The sequence below is a fragment of the Tursiops truncatus genome, chromosome 17 (assembly GCF_011762595.2).
Source record: "Tursiops truncatus isolate mTurTru1 chromosome 17, mTurTru1.mat.Y, whole genome shotgun sequence".
Lineage (NCBI taxonomy): Eukaryota > Metazoa > Chordata > Mammalia > Artiodactyla > Delphinidae > Tursiops > Tursiops truncatus.
In genome coordinates this window covers 579,080-604,429 of record NC_047050.1, presented here as the reverse complement: position 1 = coordinate 604,429, position 25,350 = coordinate 579,080, and the positions used below count along the sequence as shown (strand labels likewise).

Below are 25,350 nucleotides of genomic sequence, written 5' to 3'. Positions count from 1 at the left end.
GTGCAAACAAATAAATAAATATTTTTTTAAAATGTGGCTTGTGATCCTGAAGCAGAAACATGTATTTTTTTAGTTTTGCTATGAGCATCATTGAGACAATTGATGAAATAGGAATGTCTGTAGATTGGGTAACAGTATTAATTAAAAAAAAAATTATTTCATGTTTTTTGGCCGTGCCACCACGCGGCATGCGGGATCTTAGTTCCCCAACCAGGGATCGAAACTGTGCCCTCTGCAGTGGAAGCATGATTCTTAACCACTGGACAGCCAGGGAAATCCCTTAATTTTTCGATCGTTATGAAATTATTTTGTGGTTATTATATAAAGTAAGGTTACTTGTTTTAGGATATGCATGGTTTTTAGGAAGTATTTATAAGTAAAGGGGCATCCTGTCTATAAGTTAGTCTCGAATAATTAAAAAAACTTTATAGATAATGATAAAAGCAGGTTCGAGGAAATGTAACAAAGGAATTTGAGTGAAAGGTAAATGGGAATTTTACTAACCTTTTTTGTAAGCCTGAAACTTATTTCAAAAAGTTTAAAAAATTAAATTGCAGAGGCATTTTAAGAAATGACCTCAAATTTAATAAGTAACAGCACTTTCTTAAACTAAATATTTCCTAACCTTGTGCTAAGAGTGAGTCATTACCTTCTGGGTTTCTTCATTCTTGCTGGTGTTTGATTCCTCGGGTGGAGTTGGTTATATTTATGATGGATACTGGGAGCACAGTGGCTTGTGTATGTGTGTGAATCAGGTAAGGCTGCTCCAACTAGCAGGTCTGGGTATCTTTCAGGGTCAAAATTGGAGGGAAAAATTTAAATGCAATTACATTATACTGTAACATTTAAAACATATATTTGTAGGAATTGAGCTGAATTGTATTGTCCTCATAAGAAAAACCTACATTCTACTTATTTTGTTCACAGGAACGTGGTCGGGCACTGACCATGTGCCAGTCGTAAGCACTGAAGACTGGGAGGAAGAGGAGCCAGGATCTGGCCTGGGCAGCCCACATCTGTGCCAACAAACCACCTTCTACAAACGGGAAGGTGCCGGGGAAGGTGCCATCTTTCCTGCCCCGATACTCCTGAGGGTAAGTGCGGAGGCTCGGCCTCCAAGGGCAGAGCTCTCCCGTGACTCACCCTCTTCCTCTCCTGCTCCGCTGCCTACAGACACCCAACAGGCATCTGTCGGCTCTGCCCTGACAGGATGAGCCCCTCCTGGCTCTCGGAGCCCCCCCAGACCACGTCGCAATTCCACAAGTGACCGGAAATGCACCCAATTGAATAAGTTTAGATCCACCATAACGGAAGCCTCATTATGTTAATTCAACTCAGATTCCCGTAAAATCAAACTTTATTTGCAGCCGTAAGTTCCATGTTGGTATTGAATAACAAGGTTTAAAAAAATATCACTACTGTGTTACCTCAGGGGGAAAGCATCTTAGTCACCAGATAGGAGCGCCCCAGAAGGTTCGGGTACTGAGCATACTCGTCACTTAACTTCCTATGTTCTAGCCATGACTGCAGGCGGAGGGTTCACTTTGGTGAAAGCCTGTCTTTATTTCCCGTATCACTCGTCTATGATCTACAGAACTGTGTAAAGGAAGCAGCTCCAGAACCTGATGGCAGCAATGCTGTTTGTTTTGGGTTTTTTTAGTATTTATTTTGACCGTGCCAGGTCTTAGTTGCGACACGCGGGATCTTCATTTGCCGTGTGTGGGAATCTTCAGTTGCGGCATGCATGTGGGATCCAATTCCCCAACCAGGGGTCGAACCCGGGCCCCCTGCATTGGGAACCTGGAAGTCTTAGCCACTGGACCACCTGGGAAGTCTGCAGCAGTGCTCTCTCACTTAGCTTGTAATTGTGCAAGAAGGCACTCTTCTTGTGACCTTACTCAGAATGCAGTTTGGGGGAAAGATCAGCTCTCGCCGTGGCCCTGAGACATTTCCCAGTTGGTTCAGGGAACTTGGCCTCACAACGCCCTGCACACTGTGGGCCCCGGTGTAGTGTGTGCTGTCCACAGCTCGTCAGTGGCCTGAGAACCAGCCACCTTGAGCAACTCGGGCTGGGAACCGCTCAGCGCGTGGCCTCAGACTCCTCTCCCCAACGGTCTCCCTTCTCGGCCCAATTCTGGAAGCGTGAGCAGCGTCCACACACACACCGGACAGAGTTCTACTCAGAAGATTCAGCGGTTTTCATTTCAGACTCGTCTCTCGCACCCTCTGGTGATGCCCCAGCCTGACTGCTGCTGAGGCACCGTGACCCCCAGGACAGAATGGGGACCGCCGGAGCTGCTCAGATGACCTCGGAATCCCACGCCCACATTAGCATTTTAAGGCTGTTCAAACACTCAGATCTATCACTTTCCATGAATGCTTTGCTAATGAATGTTGATTCTAAAAAAGGCCAAACTCATGGAGACTTGAATGTTCCAGGGATTACTTGTTACCATAGTTACCTCCACCTGAGATTTCAGCCTATGGTGGTTTTATGAGAATGACTGCTAGAATTGAAATAACTTTTGAATAAGATGAAATGTATTATATCTTAGTGAGTTTATGACTTACACAAAATACTTACTGTCATGATTTCCATGAAAACAGTGTTTATTAAAGCTTTTTTCTTAATGAAAAATAATGCCTGATAACCAAGTATTACATTCTATCATTTATTGAGGAAAAAGTTTTACATATTAGGGTGAAGCAGTAGAAAGCAGTGACACGGAACCCCATCATTTCCAGCCTCATGTCGCCAAGAGAACAAGCCTTGAGGACTCAGTGGGGACAGCGCTGGCGTGCACCTCCCCACAGGAGGGATGTGAACACCCGAGCATCTCCAATGGCCACGACAAAGTCCAGCACAAAACCATGACCCAGACCGCTGTCTCCAGAGAAGATGGCACCCTGCTGTCTGTGCCTACACACAGCTCAAACCTGGTGCTAAACAAACGGCACTTGAAGAAAACAGTCGTACTGTATCATGCTCATAAGCTGGCACAGTGCTCTTCACTTAAAATGTTAAAAAGATGAACATACACGCTTCCCTAGAAAACGGAACCCCGGTTAGAAAATTTTTATGCAGCCAAGTAATGACTTTGAGGCTCTTTCTCCCGCCGGCGGCGGGGCGGTGACCGGCGCTGCTCGTGGGGCTTCAGAGCAGGCGCACCGTCTTCCCAGTTACCGTCAAGAAGTCATCATCCGCCAAGGCACGCAGCGCTTCTTCAAACATATCCTTGGTGATTGCCTTTGGGGAAGAGAAGAGAAAAAGAATTGGACACGTGGAGCTGCCCTCCCCACTTAGAGACACAATGGTTTCCAAGTTAAAGAACCACCGGAGTCTCCTTCCTTCCTGGTGGCTGTACACACGTCTTAACGTTCCGTCTTGGGAGTGGCAAACGTTTCCTGCGAAGGGCCAGGAAGGGAGGGCGTTAGGGCAGCAGGCAAGGCTGGACCCGACCAGCAGAGCTCTTGCCATGAACTCAGCTTTCCTTGTAACAGCAAGAGACTGCAAATGCTCTAAGTGCCCACCAAATGGTTAAGTAACTCACGGGGGAGGCATGAGGTAAATAAAGTGCGTAAGTCGTGAAGTGGATTCTGCGTCACAGATGAAGCTAAGAGTACTAACTGACACGGCTCAAAACCATGCATCCACATCCACACAGAAAACTGAAAGCCCGACAAAATTCTCATCGCAATCATTCCCTGATGGTGGGTGGTGATCTCACTTCTCTTCTTTATCTGTAACTACTTAAACAGTTTATTACTTAAACTACAAACGAAGGAAAAAAATTAGAAAAAAACTTTAAAGCAGCATCAAGGGAAAAGAAAACTCTATTAAACAAAATATACACATAAACACTTACTATATCAGACTGTCCCCGAATATCTTCAAAAAGTTGCTGGTATTTCAGGGCTGGCGTTCTGCCCTTGGATAAAATAAGCTTTTTCAAAGCTTCAGCTAACTCTTCTTTCCGTTTACGAGAGGTGGCACTCATTCCTGATTTAAAAGAAATTAGTGAAGACGTTTTTGCTCTAAGGAAGCAAAAGTGTTTCAAACTTCCATTAATATTTCTTTAGTCATAAATCAACTATACTCTTAAAAAAAAAAAAAATGTTTAGTCATGTCAGCAAATAAGGTTAGGGGACAGTCGGAGCAAGTTCTGAATTCTGTTCCCAGTTTCTGAAGAGCTTATTTATAGCTGCTCCTTTCCACTGAGACAGTCCAGGCAATGAGCACAGAAGCGAGCCGCGCTCGCTGGGGAAGAACCGCTCCTCCAGGGGCCTGGTGCCTGGAGGGCGGGCAGGACAGGACCAGGTCACGTGCGCCAACATCTACCTCCTCGGCACCCCCGTCACGTGCTCAGAGGGCCCGCGCAGCCCCACCTGTGGTGAGGATGGAGATGTCCACGATGCCCGTCCGCGGGTCGGTCGCCGACTGCTTCAGGGCCTCCCGGTGCAGGCGCTTGGCCTCCTCGACGTCGATCGCCTCCACCTTGCTGGAAAACCGCACCTTGGCGTGGGCTTCGGCCAAGCGGGTCAGCGACTCCAGCTGTCGGGGGTACGCAGACACCATCCCTCGGCTGCTGCCCACCTTCCTCATGTCCACGTAAGCCTGGCGAGACAGGGGACACGCCAACTCCTCACACGATGACCTGAGGGTCGCGCCTGGACTCTGGCCAGTCGGGCTCCCGTTAAATAACCCCCTGGGCAGGTAGGTCCTGAGGGGAGCGAGAGCGGGTGCAGCCTTGGGCCTCGAGCCTCGTCTGGGGGAGGCGCGGGTGAAGCTTCAGGACGGGACCGGGCAGCAAGGGTGTGCGAAGCCCGGCACCCAGAGGACACGGCGTTGGGAAGGGCAGCTGAGGACTCTGGTCTGTTTGTTTACACCCCTGCGAGGAGCAGGCCAAGGATTAGCGGGGCAACACGCAGGAGGTAAATTGTCTAAACCCATACGTGGATGGCGTAACTCCTTCAAGATGACAGAGACGGAAAACCGCGTTATCACTTGTAACTTTCACTTGAGCATCTTCAGGGCTTTGTCAGGATGTAAAGCCCATCAAAGCACCAGGAACCTTCTTAGTGTCACAATGTCTACTGGGTATATGTCATCATGCACTGCTGCCCACTTAAAAGGTACTAAGAAGTGTACTTAAAATACTTAATTTTTTAGAAACGAGCAAATGCAGCCCATAGACCAGAATTACAAGGTCACTAAGTAGCATCACCTATATTTCAACTCAGGCACCCTGGTCTTAAATACACTGTGCTTACAAGTATTTAAATATAAACAGAGTGCGCACAATGCGTGGAAATGAATCCTCCCCCTTTCTACATCTGGAAAAGTCGACTTTGCAACACAGGAGGGAAGACAGTCATAGAAGTTTCAGAGGCTGTTTTAGAGGCTGAGCAGCCCCCCGCTGCGCTCTGGGCCGCAGGTACCTCGATGAGGGCCTGGCTGGCGTCCTGGCTCAGCCGCGGCAGGACGGCACTGCGCGCGTAGGCGATGTAGTCCCTGAGCACCGCCATGTCCATGACCTCCTCCTGTGCCTGCTCCTCGCTCCGGAAGTACAGGGACACCAGGTGGTGAGCCAGACGCCGGTCATACGCTTCGTCCTGAGGGTCCAGCATGAGGAAGATCAAGTCAAACCTGAGAAAACATTGTGAACAGTTTTCCCAACTGGGACACCCACGTACCTGTGCGTGGACCCCGGGGTCTGCAAGGGAGGCAGGCGTGTCCTGCCCAGGCGGCCTGAGGAGCCCGGGCCTCCGGTTCCCCTACCCCGGCCCCGCAGGCCCCTTCTGCCCGGGAATACCGGGCACTGAAAGCTGAGCCAGAAGCAAGATGCTCCCAAGGGAAACGCTGCTGTAATTCTGAAGACCGGAAGATACGAATGAAAATACATTCAACTCTTTTGGGGAGAAGGAACTATCTGTTAGAACAGTCAAGTAATCAAAGTCTAAACATATCTATCTTTGAGGAAAAAGTATGGACTACGTGACTCCCCTTCCACAAGTTTAATTTTCAGACCCTTATCTACTGTGTAAAACCGCTCTCTGCACTTTGTTGATTCTCTACAGCAGCTTTAAGACCGAGAGCAGCGAGAGGTGGGTTTCTGAAAGGATGAAGCTGAAAGGCCCTAATTGCTCCAAAAAACAAGTACGCATCAAGGTGAGCAGAAAAACACACCGTCCTTGCCTGGAAAACCCGTGACCAAGCAGATGTGCAGGCTTTGTGCTGGCCTGAAGAGTTTACGACATCAGCTGGGCTCTGCCTTGTATTTCCTTCTCAAGCTCACCCTGAACGTTCCACAGATGAGCAAAGTGAGACCATCTATTCTATGAAAACGTGTTTTCGTACCTTGACAACAGTGTGTGGGGCAGCTGGATGTTCTCAATGGTGGTTTTTTTCGGATTCCACTGAGACTCGATAGGGTTTGCGGCTGCCAGGATGGAGGTGCGGGCGTTAAGCTGACAAATAATCCCAGCCTGGTGGAGGGACAGTGTGGTTAGAAACCTCGCCCCGAGGCCAGCAGGAACTGTGAGCCACCTCCGCCCGTGTGCCCTCTGCCAGGGATCTGCCGTCACCACGAGCCACGTCACCCGGCACAGGTGACTTCTGCACAGGCGTCCCCCAGGGGACAGCCCTGAGCACTGAGTTAAGCCAAGGACCGAGCTGTAGATGAACGTTTGCTGCGACTGCGTCTTTTTCAGTAACCAAACCCCTTGCATTAAGACAAACTCAAGTTCTACGAGTACCACACATGAGAGAGTTAGGACAGCACAAAGGAGGAAAGAGGATCCTGTGGAAAATACTGAGACGGAGCTGGGACCTAACAGGAGAAGTGTTGGCCAGTTTCCCAAGCTGCAGGTTCCACAGATGCTGAGGTTCAAGCCCCCCGACACCCCAACTGTGTCCACGCCGGGACAGAACGGGCGACTGACCTTGGCGATGGAGAGCGTCTGCTGCTCCATGACCTCGTGCAGGACAGAGCGTGTGCTCTCGTTCATCTTGTCGAACTCATCGATGCAGCAGATGCCGTTGTCACTCAGCACCAGGGCGCCGGTCTGCAGCACGAGCTGCCGTGTCTCAGGGTCCTTCATGACGTAGGCGGTGAGGCCCACGGCGCTTGAGCCCTTCCCGGACGTGTACTGGCCCCGGGGGACCAGGTTGTACACGTACTGCAGCAGCTGGGACTTGCTGGTCCCTGGGTCCCCGCAAAGCAGGATGTTGATCTCGGCGCGGAACTTGCCCCTTCCTGTGTGACTGAAATCCTTTCTTGTCCCGCCAAAGAGCTGAAGCAGGATTCCCTGGACGGGCGGACAGACAGATCTCAGTGCTCAGATGGACAAAGGGCGACAATGAAGAGATCAGAGGACGGGAGCAGCTGCGAGTCAGCTCTGGGGCACGGATGCCATAGGGGCCCGGACCCCACCCACCCCATGGCGGCTTCTGTGCCTGGAAACGACACGAGGATGCCGACCATTCTCAGCACCAACAGCCAAGGCAGGCGGCGGGCCCTGCTCGGCCCAACGGGCCGAGGCTCATCCTTTCCGGGGTGTCCACACTGTCTGACCCGAGAGCTCTCAAGCCCAGCCGCAAGTGAGAAGCCCATCAGTCTGTTACCTTCTTTATATCTTCATGCTCATAAATGCTCGGAGCCAAGGCGGAAGCGAGTCTCTCATAAATGTCTGGTTTTCTGGAAAGCTCCTTAAGCAATTCCACACGCTTCTCTGAAAAAAGTTTCTGCTCTGCTTCTTCGTCGAGGCCGTGCAGACGCTTCGAGTCGGTTTTCCGATAGTGAATAACGTCGATGTGGGTTTTGTAGACAGACTTCACGTTGCTCACTCTGGGATTGACGCGAATGGGGACCGCTCGGTAGATGCCTGAGGGCACAAAGGACACACTCTCACCTGCCCGACCTCGGCCTGGAGCACGGGGGAGGCAGGGCTCCAGGGGGCTCCGAGCAGAGCCAGTGAGGTTGACCCGGGACCACTGCCTCCACACGCCACCTGCTCACCTCTGTGTTCGATGCATCGCAGTTTGAAACAGAAGTTTCATTTCTCTTAAACCGAATGTAAGGAATTACCAATAACTACCTGAAAGAAAGTACCTAAATCCCGTACCAAAAACCTATTCTAGAAAGGAAACCTGAAGAGCTCAAATACTGAAGGTCGCTCACAAGTTATTTCAGACAATAACAGGGAGACTGCCTACCGTCTGGGCAGGGGCCATGTCGGAGGTCAAAGGCAGGCGCTGGGAACAGCAGCCCCAGGCCAGGCATCCCCGACCAGGTCACAGGGCTGACTCTGGAGCCCCTCACCTGTGACGTGCACTCTGTCCCCAGGCTGGACCTTGTCCACGAGGTCATTGTGAGCGGCGAGGACGACCGTGTGCGGCGTCTGCCCCGCGGGCATGTCTTCAGGGGACTCCTGGAGCTTGATCTGAGAGGGTGGGGGGCAGATGCCTCAGGATAGGCCCAGAGCTCTGCCCACCCAGCCACTCCGACAGCAGCGCCTCTGCTGCCCCTGGGACCTCGCTCTGTTTCCACCTCTGGAAACCCAGGGCGTGCATTCTGAGGCGGTTGTTCGTTTAGAGGCTGCCCCGTGTGGGGGCGGGGATGCCAGGGCTGTTTTTCCCCGTATTAAGGCTGTGGCGGGCATGTCTGCATCTGCGTCGGCTTGCGTTTCTAGTTCCTTCTGGACGCTGCCCCCAGTGCGCTTCTGGGTGGAGAAGCACCCCCCGTTCAGGTCACCGTGCCTCCCAAACTCTTGCCTGTCCTCCTGGTGACATCGACTCACCCACAGCACTCCGTCCCGGGTGCTGGGGACTCTGCCCCAGAGTGGAGGGACACACACAGTCCTGGCAGTGCCAGGCGTGGTGGCAGAAGACAGGAGGGAGCAAGGGGCGGGGGTGGAGGCTGCGCTTCCCACCGTCAAGGGCAGGGAAGGCCGTTCTCAAACCAGGTGACCACCGGGCAGAGGGGAGGCTGTCAGGGAGGGGCCACGTGCTCTCAGCAACAGGACAGCAAGTGCAAGGGCCCCGAGGCGGCCTGGAGGAGCCGGAGGACGGCAGCGAGTCTGCCGGCAGAGCCTCGGAGCACCCAGGCCCAGGAACTGGTGCCCACGTGCGGAGAAAGCTTCTCACCTCGATGACCCTTCCATCAGCAAGGAAGTGGACGCTTTTCACACGCGTTAGTGTTCTCCTAATGACTCCCAATAAGGGAAACTATCTCTTGTCCTATACTTTGAACTCATTCTCTCCACTTAAAGTTAAGATTACTTAAACACTAAAACAAATCAAAAAATTCTTCACTCCTTATGCATCCTTTATACCATTACAATCGCAGTAAATAAATGGTTTTCTGCCTTTCTCTGGCATTTTAATCTGCATCTTAAAATTTTTCATGAATAAAGAGCTAGAAGGTCGAACTCCCTAGGCAATAGTTTGTGAGAAAAACTTTGGCAAAACTTCTCAGTCCATTCTTTACCCGTGGTAGAACTGCCAAGTGTCAGAATTTAATCAAATGGCGTTTACTGTTCTTAATGTATACACCCTTACATTCTACAATCTTAAGTATTTCCCGTAGAAGCATCTCGTGTTAAATTTGACTTAATAAATCACGAATGACACTGAACTTAAGATATTCAGTTGGAGAATGCACTCCTCCCCTATGACAAGCGTGGAACACAGCGCACGGGTGCCCATGGGCGGTACAGCAGTGCTGCTGGCCCAAGGCTGGGGCCTCAGGCACACCGAGTGCCCAGCTTCGCCCTCTAACACACCTGCTCTCCGAGGAGGAATGAAGCTGCTCAACCCACCAGGAAGCATGGTTTCAGGGCTGCATGAGTGGACAAGTTACACCTGGCTTTTGAGGACCTGGCTGGGGCAGAATGAGGATGGGGCACGTGGAGGGGGGCAGGGGCCACGCACCATTTGCTTGTCGGAGAAGACGGAGCGGTTGTGGATGAGCGCCATGCTGTGGCTGGTGTGGCAGCGCTCACACACGCAGGGCTCGGCGATGCGACCGCGGTCTATCTCCACCCGGGCCGTTTGGGCGCACACCTGGCACTGGAAGAAGGCCTCCTGCATCTCTGGAATCAGCTGGGACGTCCTGATCACCATGCCGCTGATGGCGATGAGCTGGTCGATGTCTGCAAGGCGGGGAGAGGGCAGCTTGTCCCGGCTGGGCGTGGGCCTCCCCAAGCTGGAGGCCAGCTGGGGCGGGTCTGGCTCTGCTGTCCAGCCTGGGAGAACCTCACTGGAGGAATGGAGGTGCTGGGATGGCGGGGGTCACAGGGAGACGCTACGGCCAGAGCACGAACATCTCGCTGGGTACCCTCAGCTCTGGCCTGGGATGTCCCTCCTGTGACCAGTGTGCTCCCTCTCAACCCCTTAAGTCTACTGACCCTTGCCGAGCTAGGCCGACCCGAGGCTGCCTGGGGACGACCGGACCTGTGAAGTGGCTGTCACAGCCCACGCACTCGTGATAATCTTCTCCATAGTCACGCCCACTATACGTGGAGGGTTCAGAGACTTACCTGTCCCAGTAGTAACCGGGGCCCCTGACATAGCATTTCCCCCAATAAATAACGTAATAGGATGTTTCAAGTCTGCTTTCCAAATCTTTCACCACAAAGTCCTCCCACTGGGGCCCAGCACGCTCCGTCTCTCCCTGGGCTGAGACACTCCTGCTCTGTTCTTCTGCCTCTTCTCTTCCTTTCCAGACTAGATTTCCTCCTTATGCTTCAAGGCACGGATCACATTTTATACTTGTCTTCTACTTTGATTCTGAGGGACTGCCTTCTTAGTAAAATAACTGTAAAACTATCATAACTGGATCAGTTCATCTTAAGATAGAAAAGTATCAAGAGTTACAGCACCTTTTATATAATTTCAGTTTAGTTAAAAAGGTATGGTGGGTTCAGAAGCATATGGGGTAACTGAGCCTGCAACTGGCTCCTGTCAACCCACAGTCCGCCACCGTCGCTGTCACCAACTTCTTTAAAGTTCCTTGATGAAGTGACTTTCACGGAATGTGCTCTCTGCCTATTACAAACGTTATCTTCTATATGTCAACTATATCTCATTAAATTGGAAAAAAATATTACCTTCTGGATTCAGGTTCCTCATATTCTTAGTCTTCAATGCGTTGAACGGTCTTACTTGAATCTGATGTTCTAAGATTGAGTCAGGATAGCGGTCAAAGAAGATCTCATTGACAGCCATGTCGAAAGTTGGGATAACTTCCTTTAAAAACAAATATAACGGTGCCAAGCTGTGTCTGTATTTTTATCTTAGGGTTAAATCTAATAAAGCAATTCATGTTAGCAAGGCATAAAGACAAAGAGAATATGGCATAATCCAAAAGCATTACCCTGTAAAATCACACATGATATTTGTAAACCCTTGGGCACACTGAAATCTCTCACCTCTGCATCTTCTCACTAGAGTTAAATGAGATGAGACATGGACTTCCCTGGTGGCGCAGTGCTTAAGAATGCCCCTGCCAATGCAGGGGACACGGGTTCGAGCCCTGGTCCAGGAAGATCCCATGTGCCGCGGAGCAACTAAGCCCGTGCACCACAACTACTGAGCCTGCGCTCTAGAGCCCACGAGCCACAACTACTGAAGCCCGCGCCCCTAGAGCCCGTGCTCCACAGCAAGAGGAGCCACCGCAGTGAGAAGCCTGCGTACCGCAACCAAGAGTAGCTCCCGCTCTCCTCAACTAGAGAAAGCCTGCACGTAGCAATGAAGACCCAATGCAGCCAAAAATAAATACATTAATTAAAAAAAATGAGATAAGACATATAATCGTGCCTTCAGGATGTGCTGGCATGACTGTAGGCTTTTAATTGGCAACAGAAGCTCATACTTTCAGGTCTTACTTTTCTTCCATAACAGAATGATATCAAAATGGGTTAAATCATAATTATTCCAACTTGTTAACACCTGTTCCCCATTTTGCAGATAAGGAAACAGCCTCTGGGAAGCTGAGGAACGGGACCAAGGTTACACAGCTATTAAGCAGCAAAATCAAGATTTAAAACCAAGTCTGCCTGCCTCCAAAGCCTAAAGCTAGAATCAACGTAGCTGATGCTTTGTTGATAAAGCCTGAGCTTAAGCCCAGAGCAGACTGCAGTATGGTTAACACAACCTGTTAGAGAAGGCAGGTGTGTGTGTTTTTGTTTAATATGTTTTAAGTCATCAAACCCAACAAGCTGTCAATTGTGAGTCACCACTGTTTTATGTACTAAAAAACGCTGCCAACCAAACGATGACATGCCGTCAACAGTAACACACACCCCGATTTCTAATGTTAACGTGTGGAAAAGTGTTCATCTTAAAGAAGACAGAACATGGTTTTAAGAGGTTTGGGGGGACTTCCCTGGCGGTCCAGTGGTCAGGGCTCCTCGCTTCCACTGCAGAGGGCATGGGTTCGATCCTTGGTTGGGGAACTAAGATCCCACATGCCATGCGGCAACCCCCGCCCCCCAAAAGGTGCTTTGGAGGCATATTCTCTGTTACTAAGGAAACCCTACTGTCCAGAAACCCTGCAGATCTTCTAGATGTTTACTGCAGACCCCCAAGTTCAACGGCAAATTGTTACCTGTGGGTAGCAGATGAGCTGTCTGTATAGATTTGTGTCGAATGATCTTATATGTTCACAGTTTACGTTTAAAAACGGCTCTCCAATAATGTTAATCTACAGGGCAGAACAAACAAATTATATCCTGCTAACCATTTCAACCCCTAGTTTGAATATTCAGGTTAGTGTATTTCATTACCTCCCCAAGTCGCTGCATGTACAGAGGCTCAGTCACGTCTATGCCAATGCTTTCTTCTTCTCTAGCCAGAGGATCGATGAAACGCTGAAGAAATCTCTTAGCGTGGGGAGAGAAACAGTAAGCTTAATGCAGTTAGGAACCAGCAACTACTCAAAATAAAAGTTATGAATGCTGGGGGCCACTCATCTTTTCAAGTTAGCTAAGACCTGGAAACAGCCCAAGTGCCCATTTATAGACAATTAGCTTAAGAACGTGTGATATATACAGATTTGTATATGTATACACATAATGGAATATTACTCAGCCATAAAAGAGAATGAAATTTGCCATCTGCAGTAACATGGGTGCACCTAGACGATATTATACTTAGTGACATAGGTCAGATGAAGGCAAATACTATATATCATTTTCACGTGGAATCTAAAAAGTAACACAAATGAATCCATATACAATACAGACTCACAGACACAGGAAACAAACTTATGGTTACCAAAGAGCAGGGGGAGGGGGGAGGGAGGGAGGGAAGGAGGGATCAATTAGAAGTATGGGATTAACAGACACAAACTACCAGCTGTAAAGTAGAAAAGCAACAGGAATTTACTGTACAGCCCGAAGAATTACATTCAAAATCTTATAATAACCTATAATGGGACATAATCAGAAAGAGAAGTATAACCAAATCACTTTGCTGTACGTCACTTTGCTGTACACACGAAACTACCGCATTACTATAAGTCAACTATACTTCAAAAAAACGAAACTAGGAACTAGGAACGATGTCAGAATTTGGAGACAAACGTAGGTGTTTTTCTTTTTCCTAAAAACTGAAAAAGACACCACCAATTCTGAGCCACGTGAAGATCTGCTCCTAAATACCGGGGTCACTTGGATGGAGGTGACAAGTACTTTCCCCCTCATCTCCGGAGCCCCGAGGAATGGAACCTCACCTGAAAGTTTTCTTTGCACGTTGCCACATTTACATCTGTTCCCCAAATCACGAGTTTTTGGCCCAAAGACTGCTCGCTCGCCACTATATCCTCTGCGGCCGGCTGCACAGGAAAGGCGACGGGAGCAGGTTTGCGGGGGACGACCCACCTCGCGCGGCCCACCGCGCCCCGAGCGGCCCCGCACTCACCCCGTCCGAGTGCAGGTCCACCTGCAGCCCTTTCCGCGCCGAGCCCAGGTCGGGCCTCTGCCGCACAGGCGTGCCGCGCACGCCGCTTCTCGGAGTGCCCTCCACCCGTGAGCTGGGGGTGCCGTAGGTCAGCGGCGAGCTCACGTCCAGGTCCAAGGGGGCGGCTGGGGACCGCGTCCACGGGGGTGAGCACGGCGAGGACCCCTGCGGGACGTCCGCTCCCCCCGCCCGGCCCCCCCCGCCCCCCCGGCCCTGCGGGCCCCCCATGCCCGAGCGGGCAGCGCACCTGCGGGCGGCGCGCGGGGTGGGCTGCGGGGCTCTGCGCCGGGCGACGCGGGCAGCGGCCGAGGCTCTCCCGACGACAGCGGGTCCTGACCTGTGGGGGAACGGGCACGGCGGCGTCGGTGCGGGCGGCACTGGGGCCGAACGGGGCTAACACGGCACCGCCCGCCCTGCCTCCCCGAGGACCCCGCGGGGAACGGCCGAACGCGGACACTCACGTGGCTGAGCGGGGGCGGCCCGCCGGGAGCCGCGGCGGCTCGGAGTGGACGCCGGGGACGACATGGCGGGCTGCGCGACAGAGACGCGGGCTCGCGGGGGCGCTCCCTGAAGACCCCCGCCCGTCTCCCCTCGCTCCGGCCCCCCACCCCTCGGCCCTCCCCCCAGCACCGCCGACCCCGGCAGACCCCCGCCTTCCGAGCCGGCCGGACCCAGCCCCACCTAAGGGTCGCGCTCCCGCTCCGCTTCAGCAGGGGCCAGGTTTCCCGCCGGCGGCACCGTTGTTTCCGCCCCCAGCGGCGGCCCACCAATCGCAGCAGCGCCCTCGCGCAGCCCCGCTTCCGGGAGGCACCACTGTGCAGCGGCAGGGGGGACCTGACGGCCGCCCCGCGCCTCGCGGGACACCGACGCACAACTCGCTCGGGGCTCCCCCGCTCCGGTGGTCTTGTCCAAAGCCGGAATGCGATTTCGCGGGAAATCTGCGGAGGCCGCCGGACAGCGTTCGGGGGCCGGCCTCTACAGGGCGTGCCTAAGGAGGAGCCGCTCCTGTGTTCCTTGGGAATCCAAACGACACCCCCCCCCCCCGCCCCCGGCCCTCCTTATCAAGTGCTAGCTGTGGCTCCCGACCCGAGCCGTAGCCTGTTTCTTTCTGCCTCGGGCACTCAGTCAACTCCAATTCGCCACCTGTCCTCCGCATCTATTTCCGGAGGTCGAGCGGTTGGATTCCTGATTCTCCCCGAGTTTTGACGTATTGTGCTAAGTGTACTGTGGGCCACACATTCATAAGCCTGCCTCTATCTTAATGCACGTCTAAGCCGTTGATCCTGCAGGGAGGGCTCCCTCCGCGATGGTCTTCGACAAGGTTCCAGCGCTCGCGCCCGCGCTCGCCCCCGGGGCACGTCTGCGCCCGGGCCGGATGTGCTCACTCGCCGAGGACCCCGCTCCCTTCAGCCCGCTAAGGCCCCGCCCCTCGCAGGACCCCGCCCCCTGCCTCAGGGACACTTCCGGGCCGGACAGCTGTGCTCACGCACCGGAAGTTCCGCCCCCGCCCCGTTCCACTAGGCACTTAAGGCCCGGGTGTCGTGTGCGCACGCGTGGGTGTTGCTGGGCGTCATGGCGGACGCCGGGTCTGGCGTGAGGGGTACTCTGCTTCAGTTACAGGAGTCCTTGTCCGCGGCCGACCGCTGCGGAGCGGCAATGGCCAGTTGTCAGCTGCTGCGGGGCCTGGGGCAGGAGTGCGTGCTGAGCTCCGGCCCTGCGCTGCTGGGTGGGTACGGCTCCGGGCTTCCGACAGCCCGTAGCCCGGCAGCCCTTGCGGGTCCGGCGTGGGCGCCTCGGGCGGTGCTTGAACGGGCTGGTCGGAATTCGTGACGTGTGTAAAAGTGGTTTGTCAGCTTCTTCTTTTCTTAACGGCGGAGGAAAGGTATTTTAAAACCAAAGGTGGTGAAAATGATCCGAATTTGGTATCATTGCTATCCGCGGTGGGGAGGGACAACGAGAGGAGAGTATTTTCTTCCACCTCAGTGTCGCTTAAACCCACCAGCACCTTTTCCAAACCCCTGTGTTTGCTGAGAAGCAAGCCATGCTGTTCTTTTAATTCTTTAGCAATACCTAGATGAGAACTTTTACTTTTGCAGCAAAAGTGCCTCATTTCAGCATTTTTAAATGTGTCATCGCGTGAAAACATCTGTGATATTCCCTTTTTTTAAAAAAAGGGAAAGTGAATCTTAATTTTTTATTTCTTTATTTTTGGCTGCGTTGGGTCTTCGTTGCTGCGCGCGGGCTTTCTGTAGTTGCAGCGAGCGGGGGCTGCTCTTCGTTGCTGTGCACGGGCTTCTCACTGCGGTGGCTTCTCTTGTTGTGGAGCGCGGGCTCTAGAGCGCAGGCTCAGTAGTTGTGGCGCACGGGCCGGCCCAGGGCTCGAACCCGCGTCGGCAGGCGGATGCTTGACCACTGCGCCACCAGGGAAGTCCCAGTGTTATTCCCTTTTAAAGCCGCAAGTAAGCAGACTCTTCATGTTGTGTCCGCTTAATTAGAAGGTAGATGAGATTTTCTTCCTAAGAAAGTCATTGTTGAATAAGGTGGAGAAATACAGTAAGCAAAGTCTTGAAGAAGATGCTGTGCAGTGCTTATATGTTGTCAGGGGTGTATTAATGGGGAAATTAATGACCGAACAGCAGCATCATCGTGTAAATGCTTTCTAGTCTGAGTTCTAGGAGTTCACTTTTGTTCCTTTAGTAACGTTTCGTAAAGCAGTCCCAGGTTCACTCTGCATATTCAGGCTGTGTCCTTTCACTTGAGAGATTATAGGGGAGTGTACTAGTTTTCTGTTGGTGCTAAAACGTGCCACTGGCTTGGTGTTTACAACAGCGCAGGTTTGTCAGTCTTATAGTTGTGTGGTTGGAAGCCCAGCACGGGTCTCATCAAGCTGAAACCAAGGCAGCAGGTAGGGCCACTTTCCTTTTTCTGAAGGCTCTGAGGGAGAATTCTTTCCCTTTTTCATTCAGGTTGTTAGCAGACTTCAGTTCCTTGCAGTTGCAGCACTGAGGTCCCTTTTTCCTTGCTGGCGTTCCTTGCTTCTGGAAGACCCCTGCATTTCTTGGATTACGCTGCCCCCCTCCCCCTTCCTCCATCTTCAAAGCCAGCAGCAGAGGGTCAAGTGACATGCTTGGAATCTGTCCTGCTTTCCTGTACTCCCTCTCCTTACTCCCTCTCCCACTTGTGAGGGCCCTTGTGATTGCATTGGGCCCACCTGATGGCCCAGGGTGCTCACCAGTTTAGGGTCAGCTGATTAGCAACCTGATTTTCATTCGCCATGTAAAGGTAGCATATTCACAGGTGTGACACTAGGAATTAGGGTTCTGCCATCTTTGGGGCCATTATTCTGCCTACCTCTTTGCTGTGGAACATCTAGAATTTCCCATTTTCCTTGTCAAAATACGACAGCCTTAGGCTAGTGTTTTATCACTTAAGAGGCTGAATTGAGAAACAAGCAACACCTTTAGGGTGGGTTTATGGAGTACCTTGGCAGCTCTCTTATTTGTTTTGTTTGTTTGTTTTTTCCAGCATTACACACGTCCTTAGTTTTTTCCAAAGATTTTGGTTTGCTTGTATTTGTTCGGAAATCACTTAGCGTTGATGAAGTAAGTTGAAGATTTTCACTTTACTCTTCTAGTATATTCCTTCACGTTGAGGTGACTTTTTTTCTTAGCCGTGTTTCTGTAATGTTTATTTTTTTATTATAGTTTCGTGATTGTAGAGAAGAAGCCCTAAAGTTTTTATGTGTTTTCTTAGAGAAAATTGGCCAGAAGGTCACACATTATTCTCTCGATGTTAAGGTAAGGGGGAAAAAACATACCTCGTCATATACCAATGTCCTTTTTAACTTATGATGTTAAGTTCAACTTAATTTTATTTCTGCCTTTCTTGTTGGGGAGTTTATTTTTGCTTGATTGTGTTAGAAATTAAGTGGCTATTTTTTAAAAAATTTAATGAGCTAAGGCCCTTGTGGAAAGTATTAAATTGTAATATATACGGGTATTGCTCCTCCCAGGCGTAGTTTTAGCTGTTAAGTCTTAGTTATAAGAACTAAGGTCTTATTGATGATTTTGTTATGTCTCCTTTTAAAACCTAGAATACTTGTACCAGTGTTTATACAAAAGATAAAGCTGCTAAGTGTAAAATTCCAGCCCTAGAACTTCTTATTAAGGTAATTAAAACATATTTCTAAGCGCTTGTGTTTTCTATTAAATATATATCTTGAGCTGAAAATTGGAGTTTTGGGTTGTGTTTTGGGTGAGAGATGTTGTAGAATCACATTGATGTGTGGAGAAGATGCATGTTTCCCAGCCATCACCCAGTAACAACCTTGGTATTTTGCCCTCACACCCTTCTGGGTAGCAAAGGGAGAAGTTCGGTTGTGAGGGGTATGAAGGGAAGGTAGCGCGGAGTGTAAGGAATTGACTGCCCCTCCATTACTCTTACCCTTACTGTGAAAACCTAACCGCTGCTAAGAATTGCGAAAGTTCATCTCATTGTGTCTTTGAATGTTTTCCTAAAACCTTACACTGGGATGGGTCTGTGTGTTCTGTGTAAGTGGTCATTGGGCTCACTCTCATCTAGGTATCTGTTTAGATGTGTCTCTCTTTTAGAATTTCTTTGGGTCTTGTTGGTCCTTGTCTTAATATGTCTCTGAGAACATGTGTCTAGTCATAGTATACCTTTCTTGGGAAGGTGAAATTAACTCTACCTCCCCTTCCCCTTTGTAGCCCCTGTGTTTTCACCACCCACCTCAACCCGTCCTCCCAAATAACGTGGCTGGATAAGAGCCCTGAGAGGCGGAGAGTGAGTGCCCTAGAGACACGTGGGTGTGTAGGTCCGCTGTGTATGAGCAGGTGCGGTAGATGGAAGCCTTTTTGCTGCTGCCTCTGTACACTCAGCTACCTTGTGTTCTTTCAGTTACTTCAGACTTTGAGAAGTTCGAGCCTCATGGATGAATTTAGAGTTGGAGAGTTATTTAGCAAGTTCTATGGAGAACTTGCATTGAAAACAAAAATACCAGATACAGGTGAGCTGTGTTTAAATGTTATTTAAAAAAATATTTTAACAAATTAAACAGTTATTAGCATAAAACGTAGGTTTTCTCTGCCATGGTATTTATGTGCTTTACAGATGAATTCTTTTTACTGAAAACAAACCAAAATGGAGACAAGAAACAATGTGTGAAGTCTTATAAAAATTGTAATCTTTACAAAAGATTTCTTTTAATGGAAAACTCACAACGCGTGTCAAATGTAATTTAGTTTATAATAATAAATTTGCATAAAACATATCACGGAAGATTCAGTACATAAAACTAGATATTTTGTGTGGCTTATCGTGAAATTATTTTGAACTGAACATCCTTTCATTTTCTTATTTGTGCATTTTTGTTTAATTTATTTAAGTGATTTTAGGCCTAAATTTGTCTAAAATTTATCTTTCAGTTTTAGAAAAGATATATGAACTCCTAGGAGTATTAGGCGAAGTTCATCCTAGTGAGATGGTAAATAATTCAGATAAACTCTTCCGGGCTTTTCTGGGTGAACTTAAGACCCAGGTATGATAAACTTTATGATCTTCTTTTCTGCTTACATATATCTGGTGAATTTTTCTCTTTTAATGATATCGTGTTAAAACTCTCCTTTCAGATGACATCAACAGTGAGAGAGCCCAAACTTCCGGTTCTGGCAGGGTGTCTGAAGGGACTGGCTTCGCTTCTGTGTAACTTCACTAAATCCATGGAAGAAGGTATCGCTTGATGGTGCTTGAGTTTCTTTATTCAGAAGCTACTGGTCTAAAATGAATTACTGTGTATGTTTTTGAACGTTTATACCAGATGTGGATTCGCATGCGGCTGGGAGAGACAGTAGAGAGATTCCATGTGTCCTTCACCCGGCGTCTCCTGATGACGTCTGTCATAGCTGTAGCACGATAGCACAGCCTGATAAAATCTGTGGGCCTTGCTCAGATTCCACATGCTTGGTGTGCAGACATTTGTGTGTTGGGTTTAGTTTTGTGCAGTTTTAGCAGGTGTGGACTCGTGTATGCACCATGGCAGCCAGGATACTGAGCAGCCCGTCGCCAGGAGGATCCTTCATGCTCCCCTTTTATGGCCACAGCCACCTCCCCCTGCTCCCCCCTCCCCTCCCCCTGCTCCCTCCTCCCCTCCCCCTCCTTCCTCCCCTCTCAGTGAACACTTGGGTTGCTTCTACTTTTTGACTTGTGAATAATGCTGCCGGAAAATGGGTGTGCAAATACCTAAAGTCCCTGCTTTCATTTTGGGGGTATATCCCCAGAAGTGGGCTTGCTGGACCATGTGGTAGTTCTATATTTAATTTTTCGAGTAATCGCCTTAGTGTTTTCCACAGGGGCTGCACTAATTTACGTTCCCACCAGCAATGCACAGTTTCTCTGCATCCTCACCAGTACTTGTTGTTTTCTGTTGTTTGATCATAGCCATCGTAGTGGGTGTGCGGTGGTATCTCACTGCATCTCCCTGATGGCTGATGGTGTTGAGTTTTTTCACAAGTGCCCGTTGCACTCCCTCTCTCTTCTTGGGAGAGATGTCTGTTCAAGTTCTTTGCCCATTTAAAGAGTCAGATCATTTGACTTTTTGTTACTGAGTTGTAGGGGTTATTTGTATATTCTGCATATCAGTTCCTTATCAGATACATGATTTGCAAATATTTTCTCCTGTTCCATGGATTGCCTTTTCACTCTGTTGATTGTGCCATTTGATGTGCAAAAGTTGTTTATTTTGATGAAGTCCAGTTCATCTGTTTTTTCTTGGGTTGCCTGTGATTTTGGTGGCATCTCCAGGAGATCGTTGCCAGGTCACTGAATCGTTGCGTGCCTGTGTAGAAAATAGTTCGTGTGGGTCAATCCTTGGTTCTCTTTTCTGTTGGTCTGTGTGTCTGTTCCCCTGCCAACAGCACACTGTCTTTTTGATATAACTATATAGTGAGCCTTAAATGTCGGGTGCCGTTAAGTCCTCGCATTTTATTCTTCCTTCTAAAAATCATTTTGGTGTTATAAAGTCTGTGCTTTTCCACGTCAGTCTTAAAATGAGTTGGTCTGTGTCTGAAAAGCCTTGCTTGGATTTTGATGGTCGTTGTGCTAAACCGGTAGATCACTTAGGGGAGAGTTGATATCTTTACCACGTTGAATCTTCCAGTCCAAGAGCACAGTGCACCTCTTCGCTTGTTTAGCGCAGATTTCCTTCATTAGCATTTTGTAATTCTTATGCGGGACATCCTTACCCATTGATTTTAAACTGTGTTTAATACAATTTTCTACGTAGCCGTCAGTAGTGTTCTATAGTATCTCAAAATTAAAAGTTTAGAGGATAATCTAGCTATGACAGCATTGTAAGCTTTAGGAAATTCATTTCTTTTTATAAGACAAAACCCCATAAATTCTTCACAAGAAAAAAATCTGTTTGCCCTTCCTTACCGTGTTTTGTTCAGATAATTGCCAAATTTTTCTACCTCCAGCATGTGTTTGCTTTTATTAAATTGAAACTTAAGAAATTGCCAGTATCCAGTGATTTTGGCCTGTGAAAACAGCAGTTCCAGATGTTTCCACCTAGTGTTCCTGTTCACCCCGTCTCTGTTGCCTCTGACCCGGTACACTGGCGCAGCTCCACCTGCTTTCCCTTCCTCGGTCTCCTCTCTCTTTGATCCATGTCTGTGGCCAGCTTCCCACCCTGTCAGGTTCCTGCTCAAAGATCTGTTTTCTGAAGGCTTTATGCTCCCCCTGTGTGGGTAACTTCTTGGGCTTCTGTAGTCCTCTCTGTGACAGCACTTTCTGTGACGTATTTTTATTTATTTATTTATTTTATTTTATTTTATTTTATTTTATTTTATTTTATTTATTTATTTTTCTCGGTACGCGGGCCTCTCACCGTTGTGGCCTCTCCTGCTGTGGAGCACAGGCTCCGGACGTGCAGGCCCAGCGGCCATGGCTCACGGGCCCAGCCGCTCCGCGGCATGTGGGATCCTCCTGGACCGGGGCACAAACCCGTGTTCCCTGCATTGGCAGGCGGACCCTCAACCACTGCGCCACCAGGGAAGCCCCTGTGGCGTATTTTTAATCTACCAGGTTGTATGTTTATTTTGTCACTTGACCGTGGTGGCAGGTAATGTTGCTTATTTCTTTTTGTCCTTGCTTCCTATATTAATTGACGTTTGGCTAACAAGAAAAATAATAGCACTTACTGCTTATTTACCGTGTGCTAAAGATTATTCTATTCATACTGCAAGGAAAATTCCTGAAATAACTCACTAAGGTAGGTGATAATATCTTTCTTTCATAGATCAGAAAACTAGAACTAAGAAACTTCTCCAAAGTCACTCAAGTAGCAAGGTGGGCAGAATAATGGCTTCCAAAGACGTCCTCATTCTAATCGCAGCACCTGTGACTTAGGTTATATCACAAAGGGGAGTCAGGTGGCACACGGGATTAAGGTTGGTCATCACCTGACTGTGACATGAGGTTATCCAGGTGGACCCAGTATGATCACAAAGGTACTTAAACAGGGGTGAGGGAGGCTGCATGGTCCCTGTGTCGGGAGAAGCTGGCTTTGAGGATGGAGAAGGGGCCTGGAGCCAAGGAGAGCGAGCGGCCTCTAGAGTCAGGTGAAGGTAGCCCTGAAAGCCTCTAGGAAAGAACACATCCTGATGACACCTTGACTTTATGTTATATTTTATTTTTTCCTTTTTTTTTTTTTTCCGGCCGTGCCTCATGGCTTGCAGCATCTAAGTTCCCTGACCAGGGATTGAACTCGGGCCCTGGCAGTGAAAGTGCTGAGTCCTAACCGCTGAACCGTCAGGGAATTCCCTATTTTATTTTTTTAAATGAAGTATAGTTGCAATACAATATTATGTTAGTTTCAGGCATACAGCATAGTGATCTGACGATGAAATACCTTTGGAAATGATCACCTCGACGAGTCTAGTAACCATATGTCACCAAATGAAGCTATTATGATATTATTGACTGTATTCCCCATGTTGTGTGTCACATCCTCGAGACTGACTGACTTCACAATGGGAAGTTTGTGGCTCTTAATCTCCTTCACCTGTTTCACTCATCCTCCCACCTCTGTTCCCTCTGGCAACATGCGGTTTGCTCTCTGTATCTGTCTGTTTCTGTTTTGTTTGTTCATTTGTTTTTTAGATTCCACATATAAGTGAGACAAATACGTGGTGTTTGTCTTTCTGTGTGACTTACTTCACTTAGCATAATACTCTCTAGGCCCATCCATGTAGTTGCAGATGGCAAGACTTCTTTGTTTCTTATGGCTGAATAGTATTCCTACAAATATGTATATATACATAAATATTCACTTTTTTTTAATCCATTCATTTATCCATGGGCACTTAGATTGCTTCCATATTTTGCTGTTGTAAATAATGCTGTTTTGAACACTGGAGTGCATATATTTTTTCTAATTAGTATTTTCGTTTTCTTTGGGTAAATACACAGAAGTGAAATTGCTGGATCCTGTGGTGGTTATTTATTTTTTGAATTTTTGCATTTTATTTTTTTATACAGCAGGTTCTTATTAGTTATCTATTTAATACATATTGGTGTATATGTGTCAATCCCAATCTCCCAATTCATCCCACCACCACCACCACCCCGCTGCCACTGTACCCCCTTGGTGTCCGTACGTTTGTTCTCTGTCTTTATCTCTTTCTGCCCTGCAAACCAGTTCATCTGTACCATTTTTCTAGGTTCACATATATGCATTAATATACTATATTTGTTTTTCTCTTTCTGACTTACTTCACTCTGTATGACAGTCTCTAGATCCATCCACGTCTCTACAAATGACCCAAGTTTGTTCCTTTTTATGGCTGAGTAATATTTCATATATATGTACCACATCTTTTTTCTTTTTTCTTTTTTTTTTTTTGCGGTACGTGGGCCTCTCACTGCTGTGGCCTCTCCCGTTGCGGCGCACAGGCTCCGGACACCCAGGCTCAGCGTCCGTGGCTCACAGGCCCAGCCACTCCACGGCATGTGAGATCTTCCCGGACCGGGGCACAAACCCGTGTCCCCTGCATTGGCAGGCGGGCTCTCAACCACTGTGCCACCAGGGAAGCCCCCACATCTTCTTTATCCATTTGTCTGTCAATGAGCATTTAGGTTGCTTCCATGACCTGGCTATTGTAAGTAGTGCTGCAATGAACATTGGGGTGCATGTGTCTTTTTGAATTATGGCTTTCTCTGGGTATATGCCCAGTAGTGGGATTGCTGGTTTATATGGTAATTCTGTTTTCAGTTTTTAAGACACCTCCATACTGTTCTCCATAGTGGCTGTATCAATTTACATTCCCACCAACAGTGCAAGAGGGTTCCCTTTTCTCCACACCCTCATCAGCATTTGTTGTTTGTAGATTTTTTGATGGTGCCCATTCTAATTGTTGTGAGGTGATACCTCATTGTAGTTTTGATTTACATTTCTCTAATAATTAGTGATATTGAGCAGCTTTTCATGTGCCTCTTGGCCATCTGTGTGTCTTCTTTGGAGAAATGTTTATTTAGGTCTTCTGCCCATTTTTGGATTGGGTTTTTCATTTTTTTTAAGTATTGAGCTGCATGAGCTGTTTATATATTTTGGAGATTAATGCTCTTCGTCTGTTGATTCGTTTGCAAATATTTTCTTCCATTCTGAGGGTTGTCTTTTCATCTTGTTTGTAGTTTCCTTTGTTTTGCAAAAGCTTTTAAGTTTCATTACGCCCCATTTGTTTATTTTTGTTTTTATTTCCATTACTCTAGGAGGTGGATCAAAAAAGATTTTGCTGTGATTTATGTCAAAGAGTGTTCTTCCGATGTTTTTCTCTAAGAGTTTTCTAGTGTCTGGTTTTACATTTAGGTCTCTAATCCATTTTGAGTTTATTTGTGTATATGGTGTTAGGGAGTGTTCTAATTTCATTCTTTTACATGTAGCTGTCCAGTTTTCCCAGCACCACTTATTGAAGAGGCTGTCTTTTCTCCATTGTATATCCTTGCCTCCTTTGTTATATATTAGTTGACCATAGGTGTGTGTGTTTATCTCTGGGCTTTCTATCCTGTTGCATTGACCTATATTTCTGTTTTTGTGCCAGTACCATATTGTCTTGATTACTGTAGCTTTGTAATATAGTCTGAAGTCCGGGAGCCTGATTCCTCCAGCTCAGTTTTTTTCCCTCAAGACTACTTCGGCTATTCGGGGTCTTTTATGTCTCCATACACATTTTAAGATTTTTTGTTCTAGTTTTGTAAAAAATGCCACTGGTAATTTGATAGGGGTTGCATTGAATCTGTAGATTGCTTTGGGTGTAGTAGTCATTTTCACAATATTGATTCTTCTAATCCAAGAATGTGATATATGTCTCCATCTG

General features: G+C 48.5%; 2 protein-coding genes across 9 annotated transcripts in view; one reads left to right on the top strand and one right to left on the bottom strand.

Moving 5' to 3' along the window:
• Window positions 1-2,592: 2,592 nt before the first annotated feature.
• MCM4 (minichromosome maintenance complex component 4) lies at window positions 2,593-14,891 on the bottom strand. The gene is made up of 17 exons (XM_033843200.2): window positions 14,642-14,891; window positions 14,422-14,491; window positions 14,208-14,297; window positions 13,922-14,085; window positions 13,734-13,835; window positions 12,787-12,882; window positions 12,609-12,704; window positions 11,110-11,248; window positions 9,932-10,152; window positions 8,322-8,442; window positions 7,625-7,884; window positions 6,943-7,308; window positions 6,359-6,486; window positions 5,440-5,647; window positions 4,387-4,615; window positions 3,867-4,000; window positions 2,593-3,247 (listed from the first exon to the last, which is right to left on the bottom strand). The coding sequence occupies exons 2-17, from the start codon at window positions 14,483-14,485 to the stop codon at window positions 3,155-3,157; spliced, it is 2,511 nt and encodes an 836-aa protein (XP_033699091.1). The 5' UTR covers window positions 14,486-14,491; window positions 14,642-14,891; the 3' UTR covers window positions 2,593-3,154.
• Window positions 14,892-15,515: 624 nt separating this feature from the next.
• Window positions 15,516-25,350, top strand: part of PRKDC (protein kinase, DNA-activated, catalytic subunit) — a 150,533-nt gene continuing 140,698 nt past the window's right edge. For 5 of the 8 annotated variants that reach the window (XM_033843199.2, XM_033843197.2, XM_033843196.2 and 2 more), the window contains exons 1-7: window positions 15,518-15,686; window positions 17,486-17,562; window positions 17,665-17,757; window positions 18,054-18,128; window positions 18,878-18,986; window positions 19,405-19,517; window positions 19,609-19,708. In XM_033843199.2, the coding sequence (XP_033699090.1) occupies window positions 15,533-15,686; window positions 17,486-17,562; window positions 17,665-17,757; window positions 18,054-18,128; window positions 18,878-18,986; window positions 19,405-19,517; window positions 19,609-19,708 (721 nt within the window). In that variant the 5' untranslated portion in view covers window positions 15,518-15,532. Of the gene's footprint in view, window positions 15,687-15,720; window positions 15,843-17,485; window positions 17,563-17,664; window positions 17,758-18,053; window positions 18,129-18,877; window positions 18,987-19,404; window positions 19,518-19,608; window positions 19,709-25,350 lie in introns of those variants that run through there. The other 3 variants (XR_012327131.1, XM_073794375.1, XM_073794374.1) reach the window with 2 other exon arrangements.

What these genes read in the sequence shown, in the direction of transcription:
- MCM4 (XM_033843200.2), bottom strand. Translation starts at nt 14,485, where the DNA reads ATGTCGTCCCCGGCGTCCACTCCGAGCCGCCGCGGCTCCCGGCGGGCC. An exon ending in CGTGCAAAGAAAACTTTCAG is followed by an intron (nt 12,883 to 13,733) that starts GTGAGGTTCCAT and finishes CCCCACGCTAAG; the next exon opens with AGATTTCTTCAGCGTTTCAT. An exon ending in AGCATGAAGATATAAAGAAG is followed by an intron (nt 7,309 to 7,624) that starts GTAACAGACTGA and finishes CCGCCCGTCCAG; the next exon opens with GGAATCCTGCTTCAGCTCTT.